The following is a 27,790-nucleotide window of genomic DNA, read 5'->3' as shown; positions in this document are numbered from 1 at the left end:
AGATTTTGAGATACACCAACTGTGTGATGACTAATCTTTGACAATTACCAATAGTGTCCAGTGTCTTTAACAACACTCTTTAGCACAGTCGTAGCTGTAGCAGTAGTCGCCAATTTGGATACACCCCAAGTTTTATCTTGATCATACTTGTTCCTGTGCCATACGAAACGCATGTACACTTCCTTTCTCTGTATAAAGCTGACTAGCCACCTGGTTATGACGTCTTCGTTTGGACGGTAAGACGTCATAGTCTGTCCCACAGTTCTTTTCGGGCGGTGTTCCAAACCCACCCCCGCCTGGTGTGCACAGCTGCAGAGTGTCCTGAAAGAAAGCAATATCAATTGATCAGTTAAGATTTGGCATATGTATGATCATTTTGTACGAGTGTTAGCTGGTTACAGCAATAAATTGGATAAAATTTACAGCCTAAAACAGGCATGGAAGGAGGGCACGGGCATTTTTTTATATTTGCATAGGGCACTTCAAGTGGAAAAACCTCAAAGTCTGAAAGAAATATTTGATGGGGCACCAAGGCCAAGACCATGGCAATACAGGGTGGTTAAGAAAAGAAATCTAACCCACTTTGCACACCAATTTTCACCTTCTTACTTACAAGTTCCAGACCATGGCAATACAGGGTGGTTAAGAAAAGAAATCTAACCCACTTTGCACACCTATTTTCACCTTCTTGCTTACAAGTTGCACAATTATTTGTTGATTATATGAAAGTGGCGACTGTTTGGCATTAGTGGTTAAAGAAATCTAACAATTGAGAAAATGTTTGTGTCTTCCATCAGGCCAGGGTCCAATGTCATTCAAAATGGATTTCTATGCTTAGGTTAAGCGTATTTCACAGGTTAGCAGGGTATTTTCGCTTGTGCCTGTGCATTCTCCACATTACTAAGCATTCTTGGCTTGCAGGCTAGCGCAGAAACTCAGCGCAGAGTTCGGGGGTAAGCAGAGTTTGAATTTGATATTTGAAATTTACATTGCTTTAAAGTTCTTCTGAAAGTTTGAATGACTTACTCCTGCCTTGACATTAATGGCAGTTTTGCCTCCCAAGTTGATTATTCTACCGTCCTCGTAGATGAACAGATTCTTACCAGGTTGGCCAGGTTCTCCACCTTACATGATAAAAAGATAAAGAAAAAAAATATTTCAAAGATCATTCTACAGATTATGGGTATATAAAAAAAAAAATTAAAAAAATTAAAAAAAATTCTTTCTTAATGAACACCTTTCGGGAAAATTGTATGAGATAAATTTTTATATTAATTTTATGGTAGATTTAAATTTAATTGCATATAAATCCAACTGTCTTCCATTTTGAAAGATGAACTAAAAACTCAAAAGGTGAGAACAAAAAAATTGCTAAGGATATTGAAAGGCAGTGGACACTATTGGTAATCACTCAAAATAATTATTAGCATAAAACCTTTCTTGGTGACCAGTAATGGGGAGAGGTTGATGATATAAAACATTGTGAGAAATGGCTCCCTCTGAAGTGCCATAGTTTTCGAGAGAGAAGTAATTTTCCACGAATTTGATTTTGAGACCTCAAGTTTAGTCTCGAAATCAACTATCTAAACGCACACAACTTCGTGTGACAAGGGTATTTTTTCTTTCATTATTATCTCGGAAGTTCGATGACCGATTGAGCTCAAATTTTCACAGATTTGTTATTTTATGCATATGTTGAGATACACCAAGTGAGAAGACTGGTCTTTGACAATTACCAATAGTGTCCACTGCCTTTAAGGTATCAACTCCAATAAGATTTAAATTGAATAGCAGGAAAGCTTTGAGGCACACGCACACACACACATCTTGTAGGGCAAATATTTGAATGGTGACGTCATATTCAATACGGTCTATACATGTATGTGGTACAAAAAGGCAATCAGGCAGGAGTGTGCAAGTTGTAGGGAAAACAATCAGAAATAGAACAATAGTGTACACCAAAAGCCAATTTAAAATCTGTAAAGAAACTAGAAAGTGTAAAGATGAGAAGAAAAACACAACTAAATAACACAAAATCACACAAAATCTACAACAAGTTGGATCAAAAGTGTCATGAAATATACAACGTATCCTTCCTAACTCACCTTTCATTCCATATGGCCTAAACGCCCTCCTCTCCGTTAGTACTGACAATGTCAAAGGTCGTCGAAACAGAACTTCTCGGATAACTCCGTCACCACCCCTGTACTGACCCAGTCCTCCTGTGTTTGGGTTTAGCTCAAAACGCTTCAGTACAACTGGGTATCTATCCAGAAAAAGTGCATTGATGTGCTTAGACCAAGAGGTGAAAGACATTAAATATAGTTTCTTAAAAATGTAGGTGTCTACATGCAAAATGATCTGAAGTGGATCTTGCATATACGAAAATAAGTTTTTCTTTCAACAGTAGATTGTACTTTTCAAATCGCTGCATCGTCCCAGTTGACAACTTAGTGAGGGTTTATGTGCAATATTTAAGGCCATCTGTGGAGTATGCCAACCCTTTCTTAAAATTCAGGGTTAACCAGTGCCCAAGTTGAAGCCGTTGAAAAATTACAAAAGAAAGCACTCATGTGTACGTGTATAATGAAGGCTATAAACATAAATTCTTGGATTCTTAGTATAGTTGATATCAATTTCAATGGATGGGAAAACAAAATGGCTGACCTATGTCAAAGATTGTTTACCTTCTTTCTAGAATCTCTGGATCAGTGATTCTTGTGTTTGTCATGTGAGTGTGGACTCCACTTTGACCATCCCAGGTTGGCCCCTAAGCATGTCAGGATACAGTTAGAAATGAGAAAGAACAACAAAATCAAAGTTTTGAAGAATGATTGAAGACACAAAGGTTTTTGAGAAACAAGTCTAGTTGGAAAAACACTGCTCTAGAATTGCAAGGGTCGTGGGTTTGAGTCCCACGTGAGTAACATGCCTGCGATTTTTTTTACAGAACTCAGGGAAAGTACCGAGTACACAGTGCTAACACACATCGGTGTATGGGTAAAAAACCAAAATTAATATTCTTTATCCCCGATGCAAATTTAACTTCTCTTATATTGTTGCGATACCCGCTGACAAAATTCAGGCTTTGTACTGCCTCTAGCTACCGGGCAACCTCGGTAGTCTAGTGGTAAGACACTGCTCTAGAATTGCAAGGGTTGTGGGTTCGAATCCCACCCGAGTAACATGCCTGTGATATTTTTTTCACAGGATTCGGGGAAAGTACTGTGTATACAGTGCTAACACACATCAGTGTATGGGTAAAAACCAAAATCAATACATTTATATCGATTAAAACAATTAAATGATTAAAAAAATCAAAGATATACTTTGTTGAATTGCCTAAATCAACAAAAATTTATGCGGCTTTCGTAAGAATAATTTGTACAACAAAAGGACAAAGATCTGTGAAGGACTGAATTCAGAGAAAAGTTTTTCCCTCCTGAGATTATGAGTTGAAATCAGGTCTTATAGCTTACCGCTCCTGCACCTCCCGAGACCGTCTCATAATAACCAATGTCTGCATCACCAAATGTTATGTTGTTCATACAACCCTTTAAGAAGAACAGCGAGAAAAATACCATTCATTAATAAAAACTATCAAATAATTTACCACAAGGGTTACAGACTGGGTAAGTTTTAAATGACATGGGCTTCAACAAAGTAAAATTCACAAGAGTAGGGGTGCAACCAAAAACCTCCGGTTTAACGTGCCAGTGCTCCACTAACTGAGCTATCTAGTCCTATGTTGGTGGTCTTCCTATGACTGGCACCTACAAATGAAGATATTGACAAACTAGGATTACCGACATCATAGGGTTAGGTAGCTTAGTTGATAGAGCGCCTGTACATTAAAGGATTTTGTTGGTTAAAATCTTGAGCTATTCAATGTTTCCTTGTTCAACCTCAAATTACTGATAAACTACGCTGCATCTCAAAGCTCTCATAAAAAGCATTCAATAAAACAATAAAAAAGCAAGGTGTTTCAGTTCATGGGTCAATGCTTTCTGATTTCATCGGGGTGGGAGGAGAGGTATGTGTTCTGAGATTGGGGGGGGGGGGCTCAAGCTAAACATGAAAATACAATTTAAAACAATAAAAAGTAAAAAAAAAAACTACATGTACCTGTGATGCAGCACAGACAGCAAATGCTTTGAGTACAACATCAACTACACGTTGTGATGTCAGAACGTTACCCCCGACGACGGCAGCATTCTCAGATGGGTCGAGGATAGATCCTTTTGGAATGTGTAATTGCACAGGTTTTAAGCAACCCTAGAAAAAAAGTCGGGCAGAAATTAATAGATTTTTGTTTCACATTGGTGTAATATGGGTGTAACCAAACCAAATAAACAAAAATTGTCATCTTCGTTTTCAACAAGAACAATAAGCTGGCACTTAAAGAGCCTTTTCTAGAGGATGCAAAGCGCTTGGATGTCTGCAACTAACATCAGGTCAAAATCAAAGATGGGCCAAAACAAAATAAAACCCTGACGACGAAACAAGTGAGTCTTCAACAATTTCATGAATGACTCAAGTGAGTTTGCTTTTCTTCAGCTATCTGGTAGTTAGATCCACAGGGCCAGGCTGGAAATGGGGAAGACCCTGTCTCCTACATGTACTTAAGTGTTTGTCCGATACTCCAAGAGAAGGTTGAGTGAGGAAGAACATAGGTTGCGAGTTGATCTTAGCAGAGTGTGGGTTTGAGTCCCGGTAGTGACACTTTAGGGAAGACACTTAACCATGATTGCTTTAAAAGTTGGGGAGGTAGTGCTTTCTACCCTACCAGCCTGGCTTATGATGGATTATACCCAAGCCTACATCCGTATGGACTGTAAAGGGGGGTAACCCTGTTTAAGCCCCAGGAGCAGTGGCAACGGCCCCTAGAAAAGTAGTTGATTGTAGCCCACACCTTTAAGTGGCCTTCAGTCATTCAGGGCTTTCCAGCACTTTCACTACGCTAAACGAAATCGCTTTGCTGGAAGCAAGCGGACAGTGTTTAAATGTTAGTAGAGACGAAAGCATTGTTCTCACCTGATTCAGTGGTACATCATGTCCGATCATACAGCGCAGACAGTAGATAATAGCGGACATGGTAACCGCTCTTGGTGCATTGCAGTTACCATATACCTCAGGTCCAGTACCAGTGAAGTCAAAAAATGCTGCACCCTATAATTAACAATATAACAAGAATGTAGGATTTGAGGCACTGTAAGGTGGAGTTAAATAACTTTCAAAGTTCTTACGAATCACAATGTATTAATCGTGAAGTGGCCGTCCTAGCCTAATGATGTTAGGCGACCTCTCATTTAAAAAAACCTTCTATATAGACCTTGTTGCAAATAGTCGGTACTTGCAGTTTAGGCGTGGAATGAGGTATATGCTGGGTATTGCTAGCGTCCTAGACCAGCATGCTCCTCGCTCAACATTTAGCGCTTGCACAATGGGAATTTGCCAAAAGGTATATGTCAGGCGCCCTATTCCAGTGATGTCATAGACTTACTTACCTCGTTTATATTGATATCAATACTGAGTTGAATAGGTGTGCCATCATCCATGTAATCAACAGCCATCAGTCTCGTCTTGCCCGTCTTCTCCAAGGTGTTCTTCCCAATCTCTTTCAGCATCTCACGCACAGCAATCTCAGCATTGGTTTGAATGTGACCCATATAAGCCAAGACGACATCAAGACCATAGCTATCAATCAGTTCTGTGATCAGGGTGATACCCTAGTAGTAAGTGAGAAAGAGGGGGATACTATGTCAGTCATCATGATCAGAGCTGCTAGAAGCAGCTGAGAACATCCAAATTATGCTTACCAGAATAAGGTTACCAACACAAACACCACGCCACAACTTGTGACTGGTATCCTGCTCATTTTTGTTAAGCAGACATTAATGTCAAGCAATATTTTTCGGCTTTAGCAACTCTATGAAATTAGCCCCATGTCTATTTATTCATTTAGATTTCAATAGCACATCGCACAAATGCTTTTAATAGAAGCAAAGTAACTGGATCTCAGACAAAAGTTTCACTCAAAAAAGTACAACCTCAAATCAAGAGAAAAAAAATAAGGAACGTTTAGAGCCCTTAAAAAAACCTCTTGAGCTCATAGTTGTAAAGAAACAATACAAGAAAACAAGTGTTTAAATGTAGGAGCTAAACCTAAGGAAAACACTATCGGGTAGAGACTGGGCCCAGTTTCATAGAGCTGCTTTAGCACAAAATTTTGCTTAAGCAAAAAAATCCTTGCTTAGTAAAAATCAGATTATCGGCCAAGACTCCACTCAATTGTTATGCTAAGTTAACAACAGCTACATACCAGTCACAAGCAATGTATATGGCATGAAATTTTGGCCAGTAACGTGTGTAAAATAAGCGAGGTACTTTTGTGCTATTGGTAATTACTCAAAATAGTTATTAGCATAAATCCTTACTAGGTGACAAGTAATGGGGAGAGGTTGATGGTATAAAACATTGTGAGAAACGGCTCCCCCTGAAGTGACATAGTTTTCGAGAATTAAGTAACTTTTCAAGAATGTGATTTCGAGACCTCAGATTTAGAATTCGAGGTCTCGAAATCAACCATCTCTACGCACACAACTTCGTGTGACAAGCATGTTTTTCTTTCATTATTATCTTGCAACTTCGACGACCAATTGAGCTCAAATTTTCACAGGTCTGTTCTTTATGTATATGTTGAGATACAGCCAGTGAGAAGACTAGTCTTTGACCATTACCAATAGTGTTCAGTGTCTTTAAGCAATTCTTTTGCTTAAGCAGCTCTATAAAAGTGGCCCCAGAACCCCAACCCAATAAGCTCACCTTTTGATTGGCTGCAACTTGTGCCCTGAGATCCGCTAGGTTGTCATGGAGGTTCCTGGTACCACTGCTCCCTGGTACCTCACCTGGTGCCATGAATGCTTTCACTACATCTGTTAACACAATCATCAGTAATACCCCAATACATGTATATACTTCAACATATTTTGTGAGAACAAGTTTGATCAAAATATAAATAAAGAGACCTTTAGAAATCTTTCATTTATAGGCACTGGGGTGGATTTCACAAAGGTAGTCCTAACTTAAGACTAGTCCTAGGCAATGCAAAGAGATAGGACTGGTCCTAAGTTAGGACCAGTAACTCATCCTAAGTTAGGACTGGTCCTATCTTTTAGCATTGCCTAGGATTAGTCCTAAGTTAGGACTACCATTGTGAAATCCACCCCTGGACACATTTGGTAATTTTCAAAAGTCATTATTTCCACTAAAAGTGTACAATAATAGTGATTCCCAAACGGAACAAAGAGAGTTGGAAAACAAACAATTACTGGTAGTGAAAACTAAAACTGACATCAAAAGCACAGATTTGAATTCCTTTATATTTGACCTACCTTCTTCTTGAAAGATGCCATCTTTAACCAATTTGAATGTCTTAAAGACGGCTCCTTCCTCACCAAGATGCTTAGAGTTAGGCGGCATAGACCCAGGGGCAATCCCACCAATATCTGCATGATGTCCTCGGCTAGCTACGAAGAATACAGGCTTCAGACTTCCTGGATAGAATACCTGAGCCAGATCAAAAAATGTATCAAGATTAAGCACTTAACCATAGTTGCTTCGTAAAAAGTTTGGACGATATTTCATTCTGCTCTACCAGCCAGGCTCCTAGTGGATGATACCCATGCCTACATCCTTACGGAATGTGAAGGGGGTAAGCCTGTTTTAGCCCCAGAAGTAGGTGGCAACGTGCCCCGGGTGACAGTTGATTTGGGTCAGGAGCCCAAATCAGTTAAGTGAAGTCCTCGCCTTGATGTGGCATTCTGGCATTGTGATGAAAGGCGATTTCCCTTAATTTTTATTTTTTTAACTACAATTATTTGTTGAAATTACTAATAGGAAGGTCTGTGAACTTATCCAAAAAGGACATAAAAAGATCCTTTGACCACTGACGAGAAATACAAAACACTTTGATCATGCAGTTTTATGCTAATAATATGCACTATGTGGACTTTGTTTTCAGTCCCAAACTGATAGCAAGTTGAAATCATTCTCTTGGGTTTTCCTCCTACATCTTAAACTAAAACTTGTCTCCATTCGGGTCTTGGCTAGTACAGATTTAAAGGCACTTTTCTGAGAGTCATTGGTATCACAACTAGAATTGATAAACAAAACGAAATAGTCCAAAGCACAAACCGTTGTTTTTAAAGGATTTGGGTACCTTTTCAAAATGTCCATAGATTTACATTAAACTTACAGGGTTTGAAGAGAATGATAGTGGAAAGCTTCCCTTCAAATAAAAATTATTACTTACTGAGGTTCTGTAGTTTTTGAGAAATGAGTAAAACAATGTCATGAAAATACGTTTGTAAATACTTAAAATAATTTTCGTCTCATGAGACAAAATTTTTTTTCATGTCATTGTTTTACTAATTTTCCAAAAACTACAGCACCTTTGCACGTAATATTTTCAGGGAAGCTTTCTACTATCATTATCTTCCAACTGTGTAAGTTTAGTGTAAATCTGTGGACATTGTGTTTTCTGTCCTACAAAAGTTACATACACCCTTTAAAAAGGGTATTCGATTGAGTAGGATTTGATTTATAACTTACTGGAGTAATGACAGTTAAATCCGGCAAATGGCTGCCTCCTGCACATGGATGATTCGTTAATATCATATCACCCTCCTTCAAATCATCACCAAGAACTTTCATCTGCAAGGAAATGAGAAAATCTCTGACATTCTAAACAAACGATAGCTTAGTTAGCTCTTTTAGGTAAATAAATAGCTAATGGTCTGAAGTTTTGGCCATGACTTTTGTCAAGTTATAATACTGATAACAAGTCAACACAATTAGCTATACAAAAATGTTTTGAAATTCTCTTTATATTCTGTTCAAATTTAATTGGTACAATTGATTAATTGACGAAGTGAACTTCAACCTCTTTTTCTACCCAGATCAACCAAGTTCAAACTCAATATAAAATGAATGATTACAAAGCATTAATTTTGATCAAAACAATCTCTAGATTCATTTTCAAAACTAGTAGTATTTTTCTAAGTCACATGTTTTCAATGCAAAGTTGAGTATGTACCACAAAAATAGAACCTGGAGAATGCTCAGTGTGTCATTGTGCCTGCGGTTTCACTGTGAGACCATTTTTATGGACACGCGTACGCCATTTTTTACGCGTGTATGGCAAAATATATTGCCATACAGTAAACAACACATTGACCAATGAAAATAGTAGAAACAGTCTGTGTGCGATGCCATCTTGCCTCACACGCGTGTCACGTGATGCCCATTTTGCCATACACTTGTCTCACGCGATGATCGTTATGCCATACATGCGTATCGCGCACGTATCGATTAGCCGCGTCCACACACGACACAGAGGGCAGCCAAGCTCAGCATTCTCCGGGTTCTATTTTTATGATTTGTACTTAGAGAAGGATTAAGATCCTACCTGGTATTGCACGGTTTCTTGCATTGCACCAAGATGGACAGGAATATGAGGAGCGTTGGCGACCAACCCACCATCAAATCCAAACATGGCACAAGAAAAATCAAGTCTCTCCTGCAGGAAAAAAAAAATATTCAAATCATAGGAAGATGTTATTATTCTTCATGAGAATATGCAGAGGAGAAATTGGCACTCTCAAAATAATGATTGTACGTGTATATCTGAATTCAATTGGGGCAAAAAAAGACTTTGACAAAGAATCTAATATTAGAAAAGACAATTTTGTTTAAATTTGTAATACAATGTAATATTACTACCAAAAAGCTTTTAAAGCCATTGTCACATTGTGTAACCCAACATAAACATGAATTGGGACAAGTGTGCAATGTGCTTTATAACATCGGTTTATTATTATCATTTGTATTATAAAAAATCAACCTGTGGAAGTTTTTTTTCAGTAATATTGGTCAATGGAAAAATAAAACAATAATACTGTTTTGACTGTTGTCAAACATCAGGTTTGGGACACACAAGCTCAAAACTAACCGTTGCAGCTCTTGGTACTCATTTCTTAAATTTATAACATTCCAGGCAAGTTGTCCGCTTAGTTGTATGCTAAGTATTAACTTGTGAACAATCATATTTATGTCTTACCATTGTTAAGCATACCATTTAAAGTCACCTGGAAATAGAATTTTTTTTCTTTCAAACATAAGAGTATATGCTTACGAACAATTAAACAATTTTTTTAGTAATTGTTTGTCACGATATATATGTTTAAAAAATATATAAAGTTGTTTGGGGGGCTGACTCCGCCTACCCCTTTTGTGACATCAATCAAGGCAGACTTTGCCTGCAATGCGTAAAGTAAACACACGTGCAAAGTACATGTACGTCAAAGTCGTGAGTTGGTACATTTCAAAAAGTGTTTTTCTGCATTCAGCAGCAATACACCTGGTCGGCATTGCCGGAAAAAAACCTTTTTATTTTTTTTTAAACGTAAACTCACGACTTGGTCCGTACATGTACTTTGCAATTGTGTTTACTCTACGCATTACAGGCAAAGTCTGCCTCGATTGACGTCACGAACAGCGCCCTCTCGGATCGGGGTCTACTCTTAAATTTGTAAATAACATAAGAACGGATTTTTTAAAACCTTAGTTAACAGTTTATTTACATTCCACTCATCAAAACACTAGTGACAAAAGCTTTATTTTGAAAAAATACCACTTCCAGGTGACTTTAATATCTATGTGTAGATCTAGCACTGACCTTAATATTTGTTGAGATGGCTGTTCTTTGTAGAATTCTCCCCATCTGTTCAGCTGTACTCATAAACCGATGTGAGAAGATGGAGAGTTGAATGGTGTCTAACTCCGTTCCGATACCTTTTCTCAAACCACTACCAATCTATATAATGAAACAAGTTCATCAACAGGCTGGTAATATATCAAAATATAAACAAATTTTCTACCTTGCAATGTAGAACACCAAACCACCATACAGTGGCCGTAGCAGGAAACAGCGCCACCAACCGACTGGTGGTGCCTCGTTCTGAAGATGACTAGTGATACTAGTCAAAACATAAACAAAAATTATGTGAGTAGTGGCTGTGTTTTGTAGAAAATTTGTTCTATAAGTTAATACCAATCTACATGTACCCAGGAAACAAACCATAAACTGTTTTTAAAAGAATTATTTCAAGATTGTTTGTAACAAGAAGTATCCTCGGTTTCTTTCCAAGAGAAAAACGGTCTTGATGATTGGCACTTTTCTTTAGTCAGTATGTGGCACTTGTGCCCTTGATGAGCAAGATACTTTCATCAAGTATGGAAATGAGGTGCAATATAATTGCTTTGTCGTTCAGATGGGACATTAAGCCATCCAGTGTACTAAGACTGCTAGTGCATGTAGCAACAGAACTGAGAACACTTATCATGGAAGAGTAGGGGTTAACCCCGGTGTTTCTGGTTCACCTTGCAAGCACCTCTGTTTACATTTTCCTCGGGCTTGCGAGCAGCAGTAATTAAGTTCACTTATGAGACATCCTTGGTTTCATTACCGGAATAAGGCCGTATCCGAATTGGCATCTACAGCTACGGCTCTGGCTGTTGCTAAAGGGTGTTGCTAAGGACATCCTATAACCCAAGGCTAATGATGACAAAGAAATCTAGCTGTAGCCGTAGCTGTAGTTGTTATTTCAGAAACGGCTTTTAATAATTCCACCCAACCTTAGAACTCACAAGTTCTTTCTCTTTTTAAATCTGGCCTCCTTTACTTGGACACTACTCACCAGCCAGTGATGACTAATTTGGATAGTACGGTTCTCCTGTATATTTTTATCATGCTTGTGCAATAATTTTTTGCCATTTTTAAATTGTAGTTTTTCCACCTTCTTTGTGATTTTTTTTTTTTTTTTTTACTTTTTATAGTATTTCTTTATTTTTCTTCGGTTGTTTGCCTGTAGTTGTGCCTGTCCCTTGTCTTTCTGTTTTGATGTGTGAACAAGGGTCCCCCATTTAGTGGGCCTGTGTGCTTGTTCGGTGTTTCCCTTTTGCATCAATGTAATTTTGTATGTATTTGTGTAATGAAGGTAATAAAATAAAAATAATAATGATTACCTTGATGTGTATATCTCCTCGTTGTGTTATCCTTGCCTGACAGTGTGGCTCAATCACCACGGTACTGTTCTTCTCTATTAAGATGGCTGGTCCTTGAATGGTATGATTGCTTGATAGGTCATCTAGCAGATAGAGTTTGGTATCCCAGTACTTAGAGTCAAAATAGCATCTCGTCACCTGGTGATTAGTCATCCAAATCACAAAAAAATAAACTCTAACTTATCGGGTTCAGGTACTTTTTGAACGACACAAAACACAACCGTCCACAGATTTACTCTAAATTTAAACAGTTTAAAAATATTGATAGTAGAAAGTGTCCCTTGGAACAATACTTGCTGATATGCTGTGGTTTTTGAGAAATGAGTAAAACAATTTCACAGAAATAATTTTTGTCTCATTTGAGACGAAATTATTTCCGCATGTATAATGGATTTATGCTTCTCTCCTGAAAAAATTGCTCTGTGATTTTCACTATTTTTCTCAAAAGCTTGACAACTAATTAAAGCTGAAACTACTACAGGTATATTATGTAACATCTTCATTCACAGTGAGTAGGGATTCATCATCGCCAAAAAACTTGATCCACCAAAGGTAGATGATTTGCTTTTCATTTGGTACGGATATAAATATGAGTTTGAAAAAGAAAAATCTTCAAAGTTTACCAGTTACAGTTTCTCCAGATGCCTATTATTTTTGCTTCTACATGTACAATGTGTCGATCATTCCATTTATTTTTTCTTTTACATGTTCATGTACTTTCTGTTTGATCTACATTTTGGTATTTAAAGGCAGTGGACACTATTGGTAATTGTCAAAAACTAGTCTTCACAGTTGGTTCATCTCAAAAATAATATGCATAAAATAATAAACCTGTGAAAATTTGAGCTCAATCGGTCATCAAAGTTGCGAGATATTAATGAAAGAAAAAAATAACCATGTCGCATCATGGTCACACGAAGTTGTGTGCTTTCAGATGCTTGATTTTGAGACCTCAAATTCTTAACTTGAGGTCTCGAAATCAAATTTGTGGAAAATTACTTCTTTCTCGAAAACTATGTCACTTCAGAGGGAGCTGTTTCGCACAATGTTTTATACTATCAACCTCTCCCCATTACTCGTAATCAAGAAATGTATTATGATAATAATTGTTTTGAGTAATTACCAATAGTGTCCACTGCCTTTAAGTAATTGTGAGCTTGAAATGAATCAAGAAAAATCTTCAAAGTTTACCAGTTGACTCTTTGGTTCTTTGGCGCTCGTTTTGAGTAGTCTATCTTCAATGATATCTGTCTTTCCTACTCCACGTACTCTGATGTCATCAACGATGATAGAACGTCCTGGAATAGTGAAACCAAACTCTCGCTTGTACCTACACATATGGGAAGATAGTAAGGTGCTCTCAATTTGAAGGTCTGTGATTTTTAGTTGCTCTATTTAGCTGTACATTGGGCATCAGGTTTGCTTTGTGGTTTCTTTCCATGTCTTTGAACCTCTGAGGACCCCGGTTCGAATCCCATCTCAGACCAGAGCCTTGCATGTGGATTGGGTTTCCAGTCCCTGGTTTCATGGGTTTTCTTCATTGGGGTTTTCCTTCCAAGTCACATGGGCATCAGGTTGGTTCAGTGCTTTGTTTCCCTTCTTTAACATCTGTGGACCCTGGTTCGAATCCCATCTCAGACTAGAGCCTTGCATGTGGAGTGGATTTTCAGTCCCTACCCAGTTGCGTGGTTTTCCCCCTTTTGGGGTTTTCCTCACATACATTGTATACAAAACTTAACGATTCTTCTAGCTTCCTATTCAACCTGTTCAAACAAATGTATAGTTATTCAGATGAAACAAAAAATTATTATAATAACTGGTTCTTGAGTTCAAACAACATGGCCAACCTTGAAGGCCTACCTGGCATTGAATGCTCCCTCAAAATCACCATGGCAACAGCTTGTTTTAGTTACTGGAAAGTCAGCTGCTGAACACATGAGGGCGCAATCCGTTCTGTCATACCGAAGATGTAAGTAGGACTCTGTGTCAATTTGTGACCTGTACAGAAAAAAAGATTGGATTAATAAGAATACCTTGGAAAACCATCCTATAGAAACTGTGCAGTTTATTTTGAAGTGAGTTGCTATCGTTAAAAATTAATAGACCGATTGCATGACCACGTGACATAATAACGGGTACTACATCACCGCAGCTGGTGGAAAATACATGCAAAGACTATGCTGTAACCCATCCATAATCTGACAGTCAACTTTATTCTTTGTGAGAAGATAATAACACAGTTGCTAAGCCTTTTGAGTGTCACTGCATGACAGAATTGGGCGTTATATAAGAAGCCACTATTATTATTATTAATAGCAAGAATAGTGATCAAGTTACATGAGGGTTTGAAATGCTAAGACTTTGTATTTCGCTTAAAGTATGCACACACAAAACCTGCAGGCACTGAGGTACAGGATTTTTGCACCGACGGGGCGATATAAAGAATCTTATTAGATATTAGTTTTGTATCGAGGATAAAGAATATTGATTTGTTTACAGAACTCAAGGAAAGTACTGTGTATACTATGTATACAGTGCTTAAAGCCATCATACACTTTCAGTACAGAAAAAAAAAAGTTCATTGATTTACAAATAATTTACAGGGTTTACAGAAGGTAATGGTGAAAGACTTCTCTTGAAATTGTTCCATGAAATGCTTTACTTTTTGAGAAAACATTAAAACAATATAAATTCTCGTTAGCGAGAATAACGGATTTATTTTAAACACATGTCATGTCATGGCGAAACGCGCGTAAACAAGAATGGGTTTTCCCGTTATTTTCTCCCGACTCCGATGACCGATTGAACCTAATTTTTCACAGGTTTGTTATTTTATATATTAGTTGTGATACACGAAGTGTGGGACTTGGATAATACTGTTTACCGAAAGTGTATAATGGCTTTAAAACACATCGGTGTAAGAGTAAAAACAAATTATATAAGGAATCTCGCCAGGGGTCTTGGGTTCAAGTCCAAATGAGGACATTTGATTTTTTTCTCATCCCATATTTTGGTTATTACAGGCACCATACCAAACCAAATATTGTGCTTCCTCACCTTGTAAATATATATTTGGTTTGTGGTAACACCATGTGTGTATCTACATGTACTTGCCGGGTACAGTTTGTTCTTAGAAAACTGTTTAAGAGAACTGTCTTTCTTTATTCTACAGAAAGACAAGTTTTCTAAGAACAAACTCTACCTGACAAGTAGATACACACATGGGGCCGATTTCACAAAGATCTAAGATTGATCGGAACTGCAAATCAATCGTAGTTGCTAAGTAAAGTGTGATGTCACAATACAAATCACTATGGTGAAACTGAAAATGTGTCTTGCGTTGAATTTTATTGCTTTGTGAAATTAGCCCATGGTGTTACCGCAAACCAAATATATATTGATACCTCACCATGCAATGCCTCAAATCCTATATACATGTGTACCTTGTAAATCCTTGTTTTTCTAGTTCTAGAACACACTGCTCGGTTAGTTTCTCAATCCGGCAATCAATGAGAGGAAATGAACTGGATTCATACTGCAAGGCGCACGGTTCTTGAGCTTCATGTACAACATCAGCCAGCGCCATTCCATAGGCTGATAAAATGCCGGAAAATCTAACGGAGGAATAAATGCAGGGGTGAGAGTCACTGCTGACAAAAATGTCTGAAACCCTGATCCAGATCTTAGGAGGTACATTTATAACAATTCCTCCTTATAAGTTTGATGACCCCTGGGACTTTATAAATTCCAAATAGCTTTTGAAAACAGTATCCTCATCCTCAATGCTAGAGAAGTACAAAGTAGACCAAAGAGCACGACTTTTTTAATTTGAAGAAAAATACAGCATTTTTCGTTTACCAGGCAGAGTCTGAAATCAAATGAAAGTGTGACATTTCTAACAAAATTAGGCTGCATCTGAATAAAACGAGTTAAGCTACGACTATGTGGCAGTTTCAGATGTGAACATGCAAAATGATGCGTTTATTTAAATTTGTACAACAGTTGAAGAAACTTTAAAGTAAACCGGTGTTAAAATGCAAGTACCAAAAAAATGAAATTGTCAATAGAAACAACTTTGATTTGGATTGACCTATGACCTCTTACAGGAACTAACCTATGAATGAAGACAGTTGACATTCCCAATGACCTTGCTATGGCGCAAGCATGCTGACCTCCTGCACCACCAAAACAAGCTAACACATGACATGACGTGTCATGACCTTTAGCCTGGAGAAAAAGACATTCAAATTGTCAGAAAAGTCATCCAAGACAATTATACTCGAAACTTATATAAGCATTTAAAATAATAGACTGTGCAAGTCTCGTGCATATTCAAATGTTTTTGTGACTACTTTGGTTTAACGCATGAAGGAAACAAACTCATGCACCTTGTTATACATGTACAGTGTATGTTTGAATATGCACAATACTTGCATTGTCTATAGGGACAAAAATACATAATCAGGGAGATTTTCAATTTGTACATTGGAACATTGAAATAATGGGAACTTTCTGCAGAATCAGGGAGAATTATTGGCGACTCTGATACCAAAACAAAATTTAAGAACAGATAATCCACAATGTCATAGAAAGTTAAAAACGGTGAAAATTCTGCTTTTGTCAGACCGTTCCTTAGTTACCTGAGTGAGAGCTCTGATTGGTCGACACATTGTCTCATTAGCAACATTAATGAAACCCATAGCGATCTCCTCCATGCTCATTGGTTCTTTCTTGGTTCCCTCCGGCTGACTCGCCAAAAACTCATTCACCTCAAAATAGAAACAAGAAATGCAAACTCTAAAAGATTCTCTTAGGGAAAAACTTAGTTCTTAAATACCACCAAGGCACCCACAAGAATACAAAACAAAGACATATACCAAAACTCACAAATACATACATGGAAATTGACAGTGAAAATGCAATACAATGAGTGAGAAAAGGCTGGAGAATCAAATGCGTTTTAAGTTGAAATTTAAAAGTACTTCAAGAACTAGATAATGTCTTGTCACTGATAGCTACATGTCCTACTTTTGGCAAAACTGGCACCTAATGAAATTATTGGCCCAGTGATTGGGGTAATAATGTCCTAGAGGTTTAATGATGGATTTGAGCGCTATGTAAGAATTCAATTCAATCTTTATTGTCCATAAAATAGATATTTACTTTGTGGAACATGGTCATAACAGTAAGTCATTTTTTTGTTTAAATATTTATGGATGTGTCTCTACCTCTTTGGTGAGAGTAATGAAGGATTTGACCGATGCATCAATGTCCAGAGGTTGGTCTTCACTCTTGCCAAATATACTGGGGAAGAACTCTGGCCTTAAACGTCCAAGCACCAAGTTAGCATCTGTCACGCAGAGTGGTCCACCTTCAGAAATCACAGACTGTGTTTAGGTATGAGACTTCTATAATGCCTTAATGGATTGGAACCACAAACATTGCAAGTACAAACAAAGTGCTTTAACTATTGTTATAATTAGTATTATGTATTTCTGGTAATGAAATAGAAGATGCCTCATATACGTCTGAGGAAACCTGCAAACAGGGGTGAAACACTGAACCACTTTACTTGTTTGGATTGACTACCACAATGGCTGGCCACCGGTTTGGAGTAAAATGTCTACTTTTAATTTTGAGTCCTTCACTTAGTTTAAAGGAACGTTACAGAATTGGTAAGAACAAAAAATCGCAAATCACAGATTTACATAAAATTTACACGGTCTAATGATGATGATAGAAAACATCCTTTAAAATAAATAATCTAATTTTGAGTTTGGAGTTTATCGCTCAGTGAGCATTTTATTCATTTTTGATTTGGCATCGGTGCAATGCAAAATTTGCAATCGTTTTTTCACTATTCTCTCCTGACCCCAGATGGCCGATCGATTTCGAACTTCTACAGGTTTGTCAGTTTATGTATATGGTGGATTACATAAAGTGCTTACACTGCCAGCCTAGTTTTTTTTGTGCTAGCAAAACCAATTCTGTAATGTTCCTTTAATTGTCAACTAAAAAGTTGTACAAGAAAAGAGTAAACTTTTACCTTTGCGATAGCAAGTAGGTCCCGGGTGTGCCCCGGCTGACTCAGGTCCAACCACGAAGAGACCTGATCGGAAAAATAAACGCGATCCGCCACCTGCTGCTACCGTATTGATATCCAACTAAAAACAGGTACAAGTCTAGTTTATTTATCATTCCTGGTATTAAAGGCAGTGGACACTATTGGTAAATGTCAAAAACAAGCCTTCACAGTTGGTGTATCTCAACAAATGCATAAAATAACAAACCTGTGAAAATTTGAGCTCAATCGGTCATCGAAGTTGCGAGATAATAATGAAAGAAAAAACACCCTTGTCACACGAAGTTGTGTGCGTTTAGATGGTTGATTTCGAGACCTCAAGTTCTAAATCTGAGGTCTCGAAATCAAATTCATGGAAAATTACTTCTTTCTCGAAAACTTTGGCACTTCAGAGGGTGCCTGTTCTCACAATGTTTTATACCACCAACCTCTCCCCATTACTCGTCACCAAGAAAGGTTTTATGCTGAAAATTATTTTGAGTAATTACCAATAGTGGCCACTGCCTTTAACTTCATGCTAATAGACTGTGCAAGTCTAGTCTGAAAGACAGGTACAAGTCTAGTTTATTTATCATTCCTGGTAAAGCTTCATGTTAATAGACTGTGCAAGTCTAGTCTAAAAGACAGGTTCAAGTCTAGTTTATTTAATATTCCTGGTAAAGCTTCTTGCTAATAGACTGTGCAAGTCTAGTCCGAAAGACAGGTACAAGTCTAGTTTATTTATCATTCCTGGTAAAGCTTCATGCTAATAGACTGTACAAGTCTAGTCCGAAAGACAGGTACAAGTCTAGTTTAATTATCATTCCTGGTAAAGCTTCACGCTAATAGACTGTGCAAGTTTAGTCCGAAAGACAGGTACAAGTCTAGTTTAATTATCATTCCTGGTAAAGCTTCATGCTTATAGACTGTACAAGTCTTGTCTGAAAGACAGGTACAAGTCTAGTTTATTTATCATTCCTAGTATTAACTTCATGCTAATAGACTGGTGCAAGTTTAGTTTAATGTTATTCCAGGTAGAGCCTCATGTAGACTTGTAGACAAGTCATTAAATGTCTACGGTGATAGCGTTCCGACTCTCTCTTTGATTCCCGCAACACTGGTATTCTCGTGAAACTGCTGGCCCTTGCGAGACTACTGCTCTTAAGCTGTGCAATCAATGGGGGAGTAGTAGTTGAGCAGCAGCCAGCAGCTTTGAGCGAGAGCAGTATCCGAACACGGACACCTGAATCATTTCGCCACCAAGACTCGACTATGTCCCCGCGACAGACAATTAACAACTTGTCCACAAGTCTAAGCTTTATGCTAATAGACTGTGCAAGTCTAGACACAAAAAAAAAGGTACAAGTCTAGTTTATTTATTATTCCTGGTAAAGCTTCATGCTAATAGACTGTGCAAGTCTAGTCTGAAAGACAGGTACAAGTCTACTTTGTTTATCATTCCTGGTAGAGCTTCATGCTAATAGACTGTGCAAGTCTAGTCCGAAAGACAGGTACAAGTCTAGTTTATTTATCATTCCTGGTAGAGCTTCACGCTAATAGACTGTGCAAGTCTAGTCCGAAAGACAGGTACAAGTCTAGTTTATTTATCATTCCTGGTAGAGCTTCACGCCAGTAGACTGTGCAAGTCTAGTCTGAAAGACAGGTACAAGTCTACTTTATTTATTATTCCTGGTAAAGCTTCATGCTAATAGACTGTGCAAGTCTAGTCTGAAAGACAGGTACAAGTCTACTTTGTTTATCATTCCTGGTAGAGCTTCATGCTAATAGACTGTGCAAGTCTAGTCCGAAAGACAGGTACAAGTCTAGTTTATTTATTATTCCTGGTAAAGCTTCATGCTAATAGACTGTGCAAGTCTAGTCCGAAAGACAGGTACAAGTCTACTTTGTTTATCATTCCTGGTAGAGCTTCACGCTAATAAACCTGCCAGTCTAGCCAAAAAACAGGTACAAGTCTAGTTTATTTATCATTCCTGGTAGAGCTTCCACCAGTAGACTGTGCAAGTCTAGTGCACATTCATACATTGCAACCATTAAAGTGTGCGAGTTTGTTTCCTTCACGCATTAATGTATTGTACGTGAAATACAATGGTCACAAAATTGTTTGAAAATGCAGAAGACTTGAACAGTCTATACCTGCCAACTTTTAAATACAAATGATTATAAATTGTTAAAATAAGTTTGTTCACCTATATGTACACACATGGCTGAAGTCTGACAAATGGAGCATTCAAGTATGAGATGCAAAAGTTTCAATGGTAAACTTGTTCCTTCTTTGCAAAAACATGAACTGACTTCAATCTTGCAATAGGATTAAGCTTAGTTTACTTACCTGAGGGGCTTGTATGGTTACCCCGGCAGTAGTTGTCTCAAAAACATGTTCATATTCACCAGCATAGCGACTCACATCAGTGGAAGTTCCTGGAATACAAAATTTAGTAAAAAAGTAATAAGCCACTGAACAAAGATATTGACTTATAGGGAGACTGCCAACACCAGGTTCAAGTATTTTTTTGTTAAAACCCAAAACTGTCAAAAAAGTAAAAATATTGGCACAAATTTCAGTAAAAAGAAATTAGTGATTTGGGGTAAAATTACATACAAAGCCTACAATTTGGTTCGAAACCTTTTCTCAGCGTTAAATTAGCATAAAGATATTGAGTTAATTATATCCCAAAGAACCCTCTTATAGGTCTCAAAATAACCCACATCACCCACATCATATGCCGTGATGCCCTCTGCTATGCTGTGGTGCCCTCTGCTATGCTGTGGTGCCCTCTGCTATGCTGTGGTGCCCTCTGTAAGTTCCAATCAATCTAGAAGTGCCCCTTAACAGAGAATATCATGTGTTGTGCTTCTTCAAGAGTGAACTTCAAGTTTCGTTTTGTATTTTGCTTAAGGCATCACCACCCCAACCCCTACCACCATCACCTCTACAAAAGGTTTGGGTGCCATCCCCTACCCATATTGGATCACTAAATAAGATGAGCAAATCTAGCTTACCTCCCATATCAAATCCTATAACAGGTAGATCTGTTTCTCTTTTGTACGTAGTGACTGCGTACCCAACAACTCCTCCAGCTGGCCCCGATAGAATAGCACGAGAACCATTAAATCTGAAAATAAAAAAGTTAGTAATAATGGCTTCTTATTATAGCGCTTATATCACTCAATGATGCAAAAGGTGCTTAAACATTCAGTATTTTCCTTCAAGATATGTGGGACTATGTTTGAATTATTTAAGACCAATTCCTTTAACATAGCACCATGTAATGGTTTACAGGATGCTGTGGCGTAATATGTAGCCAATCAAATAAGTGCACTGTTTTTGTTATGTGTGTTACACAACACACAGTAACATCAGCTTAATTGGTCCCATCTTCTGAAGGATTTTGACATATATGTACATGCAGTGTCTCACACAATAAGGTTTGAATCAAACTCAAAGAACAACTCACTTGTCCATAGGGGTAAGTCCACCATCGGACTGCATGAATAAAACCCTCTTCCCTTCAAGACTGTTCTGGAACCCTCCGGCAAAGCTTGCTAGGTAGGTCTTAATACACGGTGTGAGGTAGGCATCAGCAGAAGCTAAAGTCAAAGGAAATAAGAAAACAAATTCATCCAAGAAATCGGCACATGTTATCATCACCTTCAACTCTATTTTGTGAATTGGGAACCTTCTGCTTTCCCCAAAACTTCAGTTACTATGTTTTAAAATAAGAAGGTTGGGGAGGGGGGTTAAAAGCCCGGTCACACAGGCTCGGATAACGATAACGATAACAATCACGAAGCAAAGAGAACATGTTTGGTTGAATTGCTCTCCGCAAAATACGCACACGCTCATTCAACCAATAGAATGCGTTCCCTTGGCGTCGTTATCGTTATCGCTGCAGTGGGACCGGGCCTTAAGGGAGGGGTAAGCCCTCCTTACCTGTATATCCCCTAGGCACCATTCTAACCATCAGCATGACACTCCTGGATAGTGAGGTAGGTAGGGGAGGGGTTAGTGGAGGGATTATGGGGGGGGGGTTAGGGGAAGAGGTTGGGGGAAGGGAGGGAGCCCTCCTTACCTGTATATCCCCTAGGCACCATTCTAACCATCGGCATGACACTACTTGACAGTGAGACGTGATGGAACCCCATCTGCTGAGCTAGTTCTCCAATATGCTTCTCATGCCTGTCAAACCTGTAAGCGAGTAACATCGACAGTTACTAATGGTGTGAAGGAAGCAGTCCGCCATTTGGTTTCATCTCAAACTAGTTACATTTATTGAAGAGGGCCAAACGGAAGGCAGCTCAAATAACTGACCTCATTATTACAAGCTCATTGGAGGAAGCACCCAACAAGAAAAGCTCAGTAAGTGCAAAGCTGTTTTTTGTTTTTTTTTGTCCATGAGAGATTGTCTCACACCACTTCAAGATGAGGGCTACTCTTAACTGATTTGGGCTAGTGACCTAAATCAACTGCCACCAGGGGCACGTTGCCACCTACTCCTGGGGTTGAAACAGGGTTACCCCCTTCACAGACCTTAAGGATAAAAAACACAAGACCGCATGACTTCTTTGTTCAGGTTTTTTCTAGCCAAAATTAGTCCAGTGTAAAATTCAAGCCCTGATTGATACACATTTTCAAGCAACTTACGTGTAAGCATGTTTGAGAACAACTGCAAGACTCTGTATACCTTTATCAAGTACTGTCTGAAGATCATCTCGAAGTTTCTTCATATCAATACCCTCCCGTACCTCCAGCTATAAAATAGTAACAGCATAATAAGTATTAGACAATGACTACTTAGAGCAATTAATTAACGCAACCACGCAGTTGACTAACCAATCAGGCAACAAGTAATGTGAAATGTGCACGTGCTTCTTGCCCTTCTCGCGCAAAACGCGTTGCTGTGTGTTCCAAATTGCCTGTAAAGATGGCTGATTTACGTCATGTGGGGACTAACCAATCAGGCAACAAGTAAAGTGAAATGTGCGCGTGCTACTTGCCCTTCTCGCGCAAAACGCACGGCTGTGTGTTCCAAATTGCCTGTAAAGATGGCTGATTTATGTCATGTGGGAACTAACTAATCAGGCAACAAGTAAAGTGAAATGTGCGCGTGCTACTTGCCCTTCTCGCGCAAAACGCACGGCTGTGTGTTCCAAATTGCCTGTAAAGATGGCTGATTTATGTCATGTGGGAACTAACTGTCTATCTACCTACATTGTAAGTAGAAGTCTCGGCTGATTTTCTACCTTCCGCCCAGGCAATAGTTTAAAAGCAGGATAGTTCTTTTCAGAACTGAGAAGTCTCTAGACACTGCTAGAATTCCGAAAATCTACTCCGCGATAGTAGAATAAAAAGCAACACAGTTTTCTAACAGAAGAAGAGTTATCTGGCAAATAGATACATAAATGGTGTTACTGCAAACCAAATATAGATTGATACCTCACCATGTAATGCTTCAAATCCCATATATTTATTAGGCACTTTCAATCATTATATCAAAATGCCTGTACACTATCACTACCCTGGTTGATTTGGCCTGATGCATTCCTGAACATATCTCAACTCCTTTGGAGTATGCAGAAACTAACATAGATTATAGACCCATTGCATATGACGTCACACTCCCAAAAAGGAAGCAGATCGTTGGACAATAGCTGTTCTCTGTGCGTAAAAACGTGCGCATGACCTCAGCGTCAGGGGAGCTATTGATTTCTTTAACAATACATAATGTTGGATTTCAACTCTCTTTTGTGTATGTTAGATAAGATTTTGACACCCAAAATGAAAACCCAAAATGACATCCAGAGTACGCTGCACGTATTGTAAGGGGTCTATACTAAGCGTTCACAATCTCTACCATCGCAACTACCCAGCTCTCAAATTTCTCAAATGGTTAGTCGACTTCCTGGAAAATGTTAGCAAAGTAGGTGAGAGTTAAATGAGTACAAACCGGACTGCCTCGAGCTACCAGGCAAGCTCAATGGTCTAATGGTAAGACCTCTGCTTTTGAATGGCAAAGGTTGTGGGTTCGAATCCTATCTGAGTAATAAGAATAATAATAACAACCAGTTTTTATATAAAGCTTATCACACCCGATTGGCGCCTCAGAGCGTCTGACATTATTACCCCTGGTCACTGGGCCAATTAATTCCTTAAACCATCTCAGTTCCCTGGGGAGTATACAACCTGTGCAACAAATCTGCGCTACTAATCAATCACAAGAACCATCTCTGCCCTCACAGGTACTCATTTACCCCTGGGTGGAGATAATCAATTACAAGTCAATGTCTTGTTCAGGGACACAAGTGTCATGATCGGGACTTGAACCTACACTCTGCTCACAGAAACACCAGAGCTTGAGTTTGGTACTCTTATCTGCTTAGCCACGACCATACTTGTATGAAAGCATACCTGTGTGTTTTTCTTTCATAAGTTTCAGGGAAGTACTGAGTACACAGCGCATACCACTCATCAGTGTATAGGTAAAACATAAAATGATATACAAACCTTTTCTCCTGTTGTACCCGTCACGACCTCCAAGCCTCGTTTCTTTGCAAGCTGACACTTATCTTGTTGTAAGACAACCCACTCTGATACCTCAACAACATCTTCATAAAGCATCTCAGGGGTGACAATCTCCTAATGGTCAACAAAAGGGTCAAACAAATTAAAATTTTATTTAGTTGCTGTAGTCACCAGGCCCACTTGTGACCACAATCCAGCTTTCTCCAGAAAACAATCAGAAACAAAACTGATCAAAACGTTGAGTTGAAAACCTATGGTTCTTTTCAGAACCACCGGAACTCAAATAGAGATTACCATATATGGTGTTACCACAAACCTTACTATCAAATGTAAACTAGCCAAAAGGGTTAAGAGCACCAGATTCAAGCTGTGGGGTTCTCGTATGCAATGTTTCTCAGTTTGTGTATTCCTATTTGGATTACTCTTTCTGTGTGTCAGACATAATCGCTCCAGTTTTTCGGCAATATCTCAAAAATGCTACCAACTTTTGAAATGATATTTTCAAGGGTTAGTTTTATTGTATATCTCTACTTTTCTATATAAGATTTTAAAAACAATTGAGCGGTACAAAAACCTAAAAGAAGACTTTGCCTTTAAAACAAACCAAGAAATTACCAACCAGATCAAATATCTTGGGCCTGGCTTGATTGCCGATGTAGAGCAAGTCTTTGAATCCTTTAGTGATGACTAGGGCAATACGTTCTCCTTTGCGCTCTAATAAAGCATTAGTAGCTACTGTTGTACCCATCCGTATCCATTCAATCTGTGATGTATCAACAGGAACGTCAGGGGGCATCAACTGACCCGTTTCCTGTGTGTAAACATTTTATAAATATTTCCATGGTTTATCAAAGTGTTTCAAGGTCTAATTTCATACTTGAGGAATTTCAGTATAACCTTGTCTGATTCCATTGTTACAATGCAACCAGTACCCGATTTCCAACATGCTTGGTCTAAAAAATGGAAAAACATTGTGATTATTTAATACCGCCTTACCACTTCAATAGTCCCTGGAAACCATTGCGAGATGGACCAGTTAATGGTAAATAAACAGACTCATTATCAAAGAAAGGTTAAACATTAATGGCGTTGGATAACATTTTCACTGATTAAACAACCATTGTTTCATTTTGTGAAAACCTTTGAAAAATTGCATTGTGTAACTTAAATTTTTTTGAAAATGTGAGGCGATCGGAAACAGATTTATTCCAGTGGTTGTTGGGGAGTCCTGAGTGCCGGGCGGTTTTCCCAGAACCTCAGACCTCTTTCGGCAGAACCCTGTTTTGTGTATTTACCTCCTGAAGGATCCGACGAATTCCTTCCCTGGGGGCATCCAGGTAATTACTAGGATCTTCCGAGAGGAGCTTCAAGATCCTTGTCTTACCGCTGGGACAACGAGCGTAAACATCGGTGAATGTTCCACCTCGATCGATCGCAAATCGAAAACCAGCCTTCAAAGAAAAATCAGTAATAAAGCAAGATGATTTTATGCGTTTCTCAGTGTTTAGACTGATCATGACGGAAATTAGCACAGTATCTCATTGAATACTCAAAATCAAATGAAAAATGTTAAATTGATTGATATTTTTAATTTTTTTTTCATTTTAACAGAAATCTTTCTGAGATTTTTAAATTATGCAAAAAATAGTAAATGGCCCGATGTTTCGACCCTAGCAGAGTCTTTCTCGAAGGCTAAATGACAACATAACAAACATGAACAGGTAACTAAGTGAAACATAAGCAGTGAAGTGGAAATACATGAATGGGGTTAGAAAGCATACAGAAAAAAGCAGGGGGTAAACAATGAATAGGGGGACAAAAAGGGGGGGGTGAAGGGAAGGGACTGGCTTGACCACAAGCAAGAAGATGGAAACACAAAGGACAATATCAAGGGTGGGGAGGTGGGGTAAACAAGTAATTAATTAGTGAATGAGGCTCAGGCTAAAAGGCCGGGGTGGGAAAAAGGAGACGGCAAAACAAAAGGTTTATTAGTCGATTCCTTCTTGGATGTTCAGACCATGGGGTTGAATGGTCGGATAACTTTCCGTATGGCGCCACCACTTTTTCACTCATTTTTACAAAAAGGGATATCTCATTTAGGTAAATTAGATACTATATTATTTCATATCGAATGAAAAAGTGGTGGCGCCATACAGAAACTTTTCCGAATGGTCTGGAGGCGTCTAATCCAGAGTCTAATCTCTCTGTGGTTGCCTAGTACAGTAGTGCCTCGATTTTAAAATTATTTTACAAAAGTAATTATCACCCGACTATGGTGACAACTTATTTGTTTTATTTTTATTATTTTGTATCCAAACTATTGTGATTCAAATCAAATAGGCCGTACTGACACTGTATGTATACAGAAAATGGACCACTACATATTGTCCACCTTCTAAAACAGATTGTGCAAAGTCATCGTGATGCTGCAAAAAATGTTGTTCTCCTCCATCATGATCATGTTATCAATTATGACTAAGCATGGACTGGAGGTAGAACCATGGACTATAGTAAGAACAGTACGCAATGCACCAAAAAGAAACATGGCAGTTGCAAAAATAAAAGCATAATAATAAAGGAATGAAAATACAAAAGCAGTAGGCATGTCTTACTTGTTGAACTTGCATGATGATGATGAGCAAGCCTGTGTCCTTGACCAGACACTAGCATTAGCAACTACAGAAACTAACACTACCTATCTACAGAGGCCACACTGTCACTGAGATGAGAAGAGTAGTGTCAGTCAGTGAGAAACACACTGCCTGGTTGTCGAGAGCGATTAACAAAACAGAAGCTGGTAAATGATTTTATTGAGTTGAATATATACGTCGATCCAGGCAGAAGAAGCTGAAGGAAAGATGAAAACCATCAGATATGAACCGAACTTAGCTAGCTCAGAGCTGTCCTCACTAGCTCGCCTAGGATATTGTGTACACCAGATTGTACGTAATGCCGCAACGTCTGACGCTTCCCAGTGCAGTGGTGTGACATGTGATGGTGGTCTAAACTACCTCCCTACCGGCCGGTCCCAGAGCGAGCGGGGGGTTCGCTTCCCGGGGAAA

The 27,790-nt window shown here is 38.5% G+C and overlaps 1 protein-coding gene across 3 annotated transcripts; it reads right to left on the bottom strand.

The window, feature by feature from the left end:
- On the bottom strand, positions 1–27,790 carry LOC117289346 (5-oxoprolinase-like). 3 transcript variants are annotated; one of them, XM_033770430.1, is made up of 30 exons: positions 27,341–27,790; positions 26,024–26,179; positions 25,348–25,539; positions 24,711–24,842; positions 22,851–22,957; positions 22,279–22,394; positions 21,664–21,796; positions 21,209–21,321; positions 20,538–20,626; positions 18,173–18,290; positions 17,355–17,497; positions 16,767–16,895; positions 16,241–16,353; positions 15,570–15,740; positions 13,987–14,124; positions 13,318–13,456; positions 12,088–12,264; positions 10,739–10,876; positions 9,470–9,580; positions 8,614–8,715; positions 7,395–7,569; positions 6,826–6,935; positions 5,508–5,729; positions 5,035–5,169; positions 4,126–4,275; positions 3,480–3,554; positions 2,688–2,770; positions 2,106–2,266; positions 1,027–1,124; positions 1–321 (listed from the first exon to the last, which is right to left on the bottom strand). In XM_033770430.1, exons 1-30 carry the CDS (start codon positions 27,353–27,355, stop codon positions 142–144), a joined length of 3,921 nt encoding a protein of 1,306 aa, XP_033626321.1. In that variant the 5' UTR covers positions 27,356–27,790; the 3' UTR covers positions 1–141. The 3 variants fall into 3 exon arrangements, with proteins under 3 accessions (XP_033626321.1, XP_033626322.1, XP_033626323.1); XM_033770431.1 differs by lacking the exons at positions 24,711–24,842; positions 25,348–25,539; positions 26,024–26,179; positions 27,341–27,790 and adding an exon at positions 24,154–24,168; XM_033770432.1 differs by lacking the exons at positions 22,279–22,394; positions 22,851–22,957; positions 24,711–24,842; ... (1 more) ...; positions 26,024–26,179; positions 27,341–27,790 and adding an exon at positions 22,140–22,165.

This window comes from Asterias rubens, chromosome 4 (assembly GCF_902459465.1).
Source record: "Asterias rubens chromosome 4, eAstRub1.3, whole genome shotgun sequence".
Classification (NCBI taxonomy): domain Eukaryota; kingdom Metazoa; phylum Echinodermata; class Asteroidea; order Forcipulatida; family Asteriidae; genus Asterias; species Asterias rubens.
This window is presented reverse-complemented; position numbering and strand designations above follow the sequence as displayed.

Bases quoted from the DNA above. Each gene is read 5' to 3' on its own strand.
- LOC117289346 (XM_033770430.1), bottom strand. The intron at 16,354-16,766 runs GTAACTAAGGAA...CTTTTTCTCCAG, and splicing joins CAATCAGAGCTCTCACTCAG to GCTAAAGGTCATGACACGTC. The intron at 9,581-10,738 runs GTCAGTGCTAGA...TTTTTCCTGCAG, and splicing joins CCATCTCAACAAATATTAAG to GAGAGACTTGATTTTTCTTG.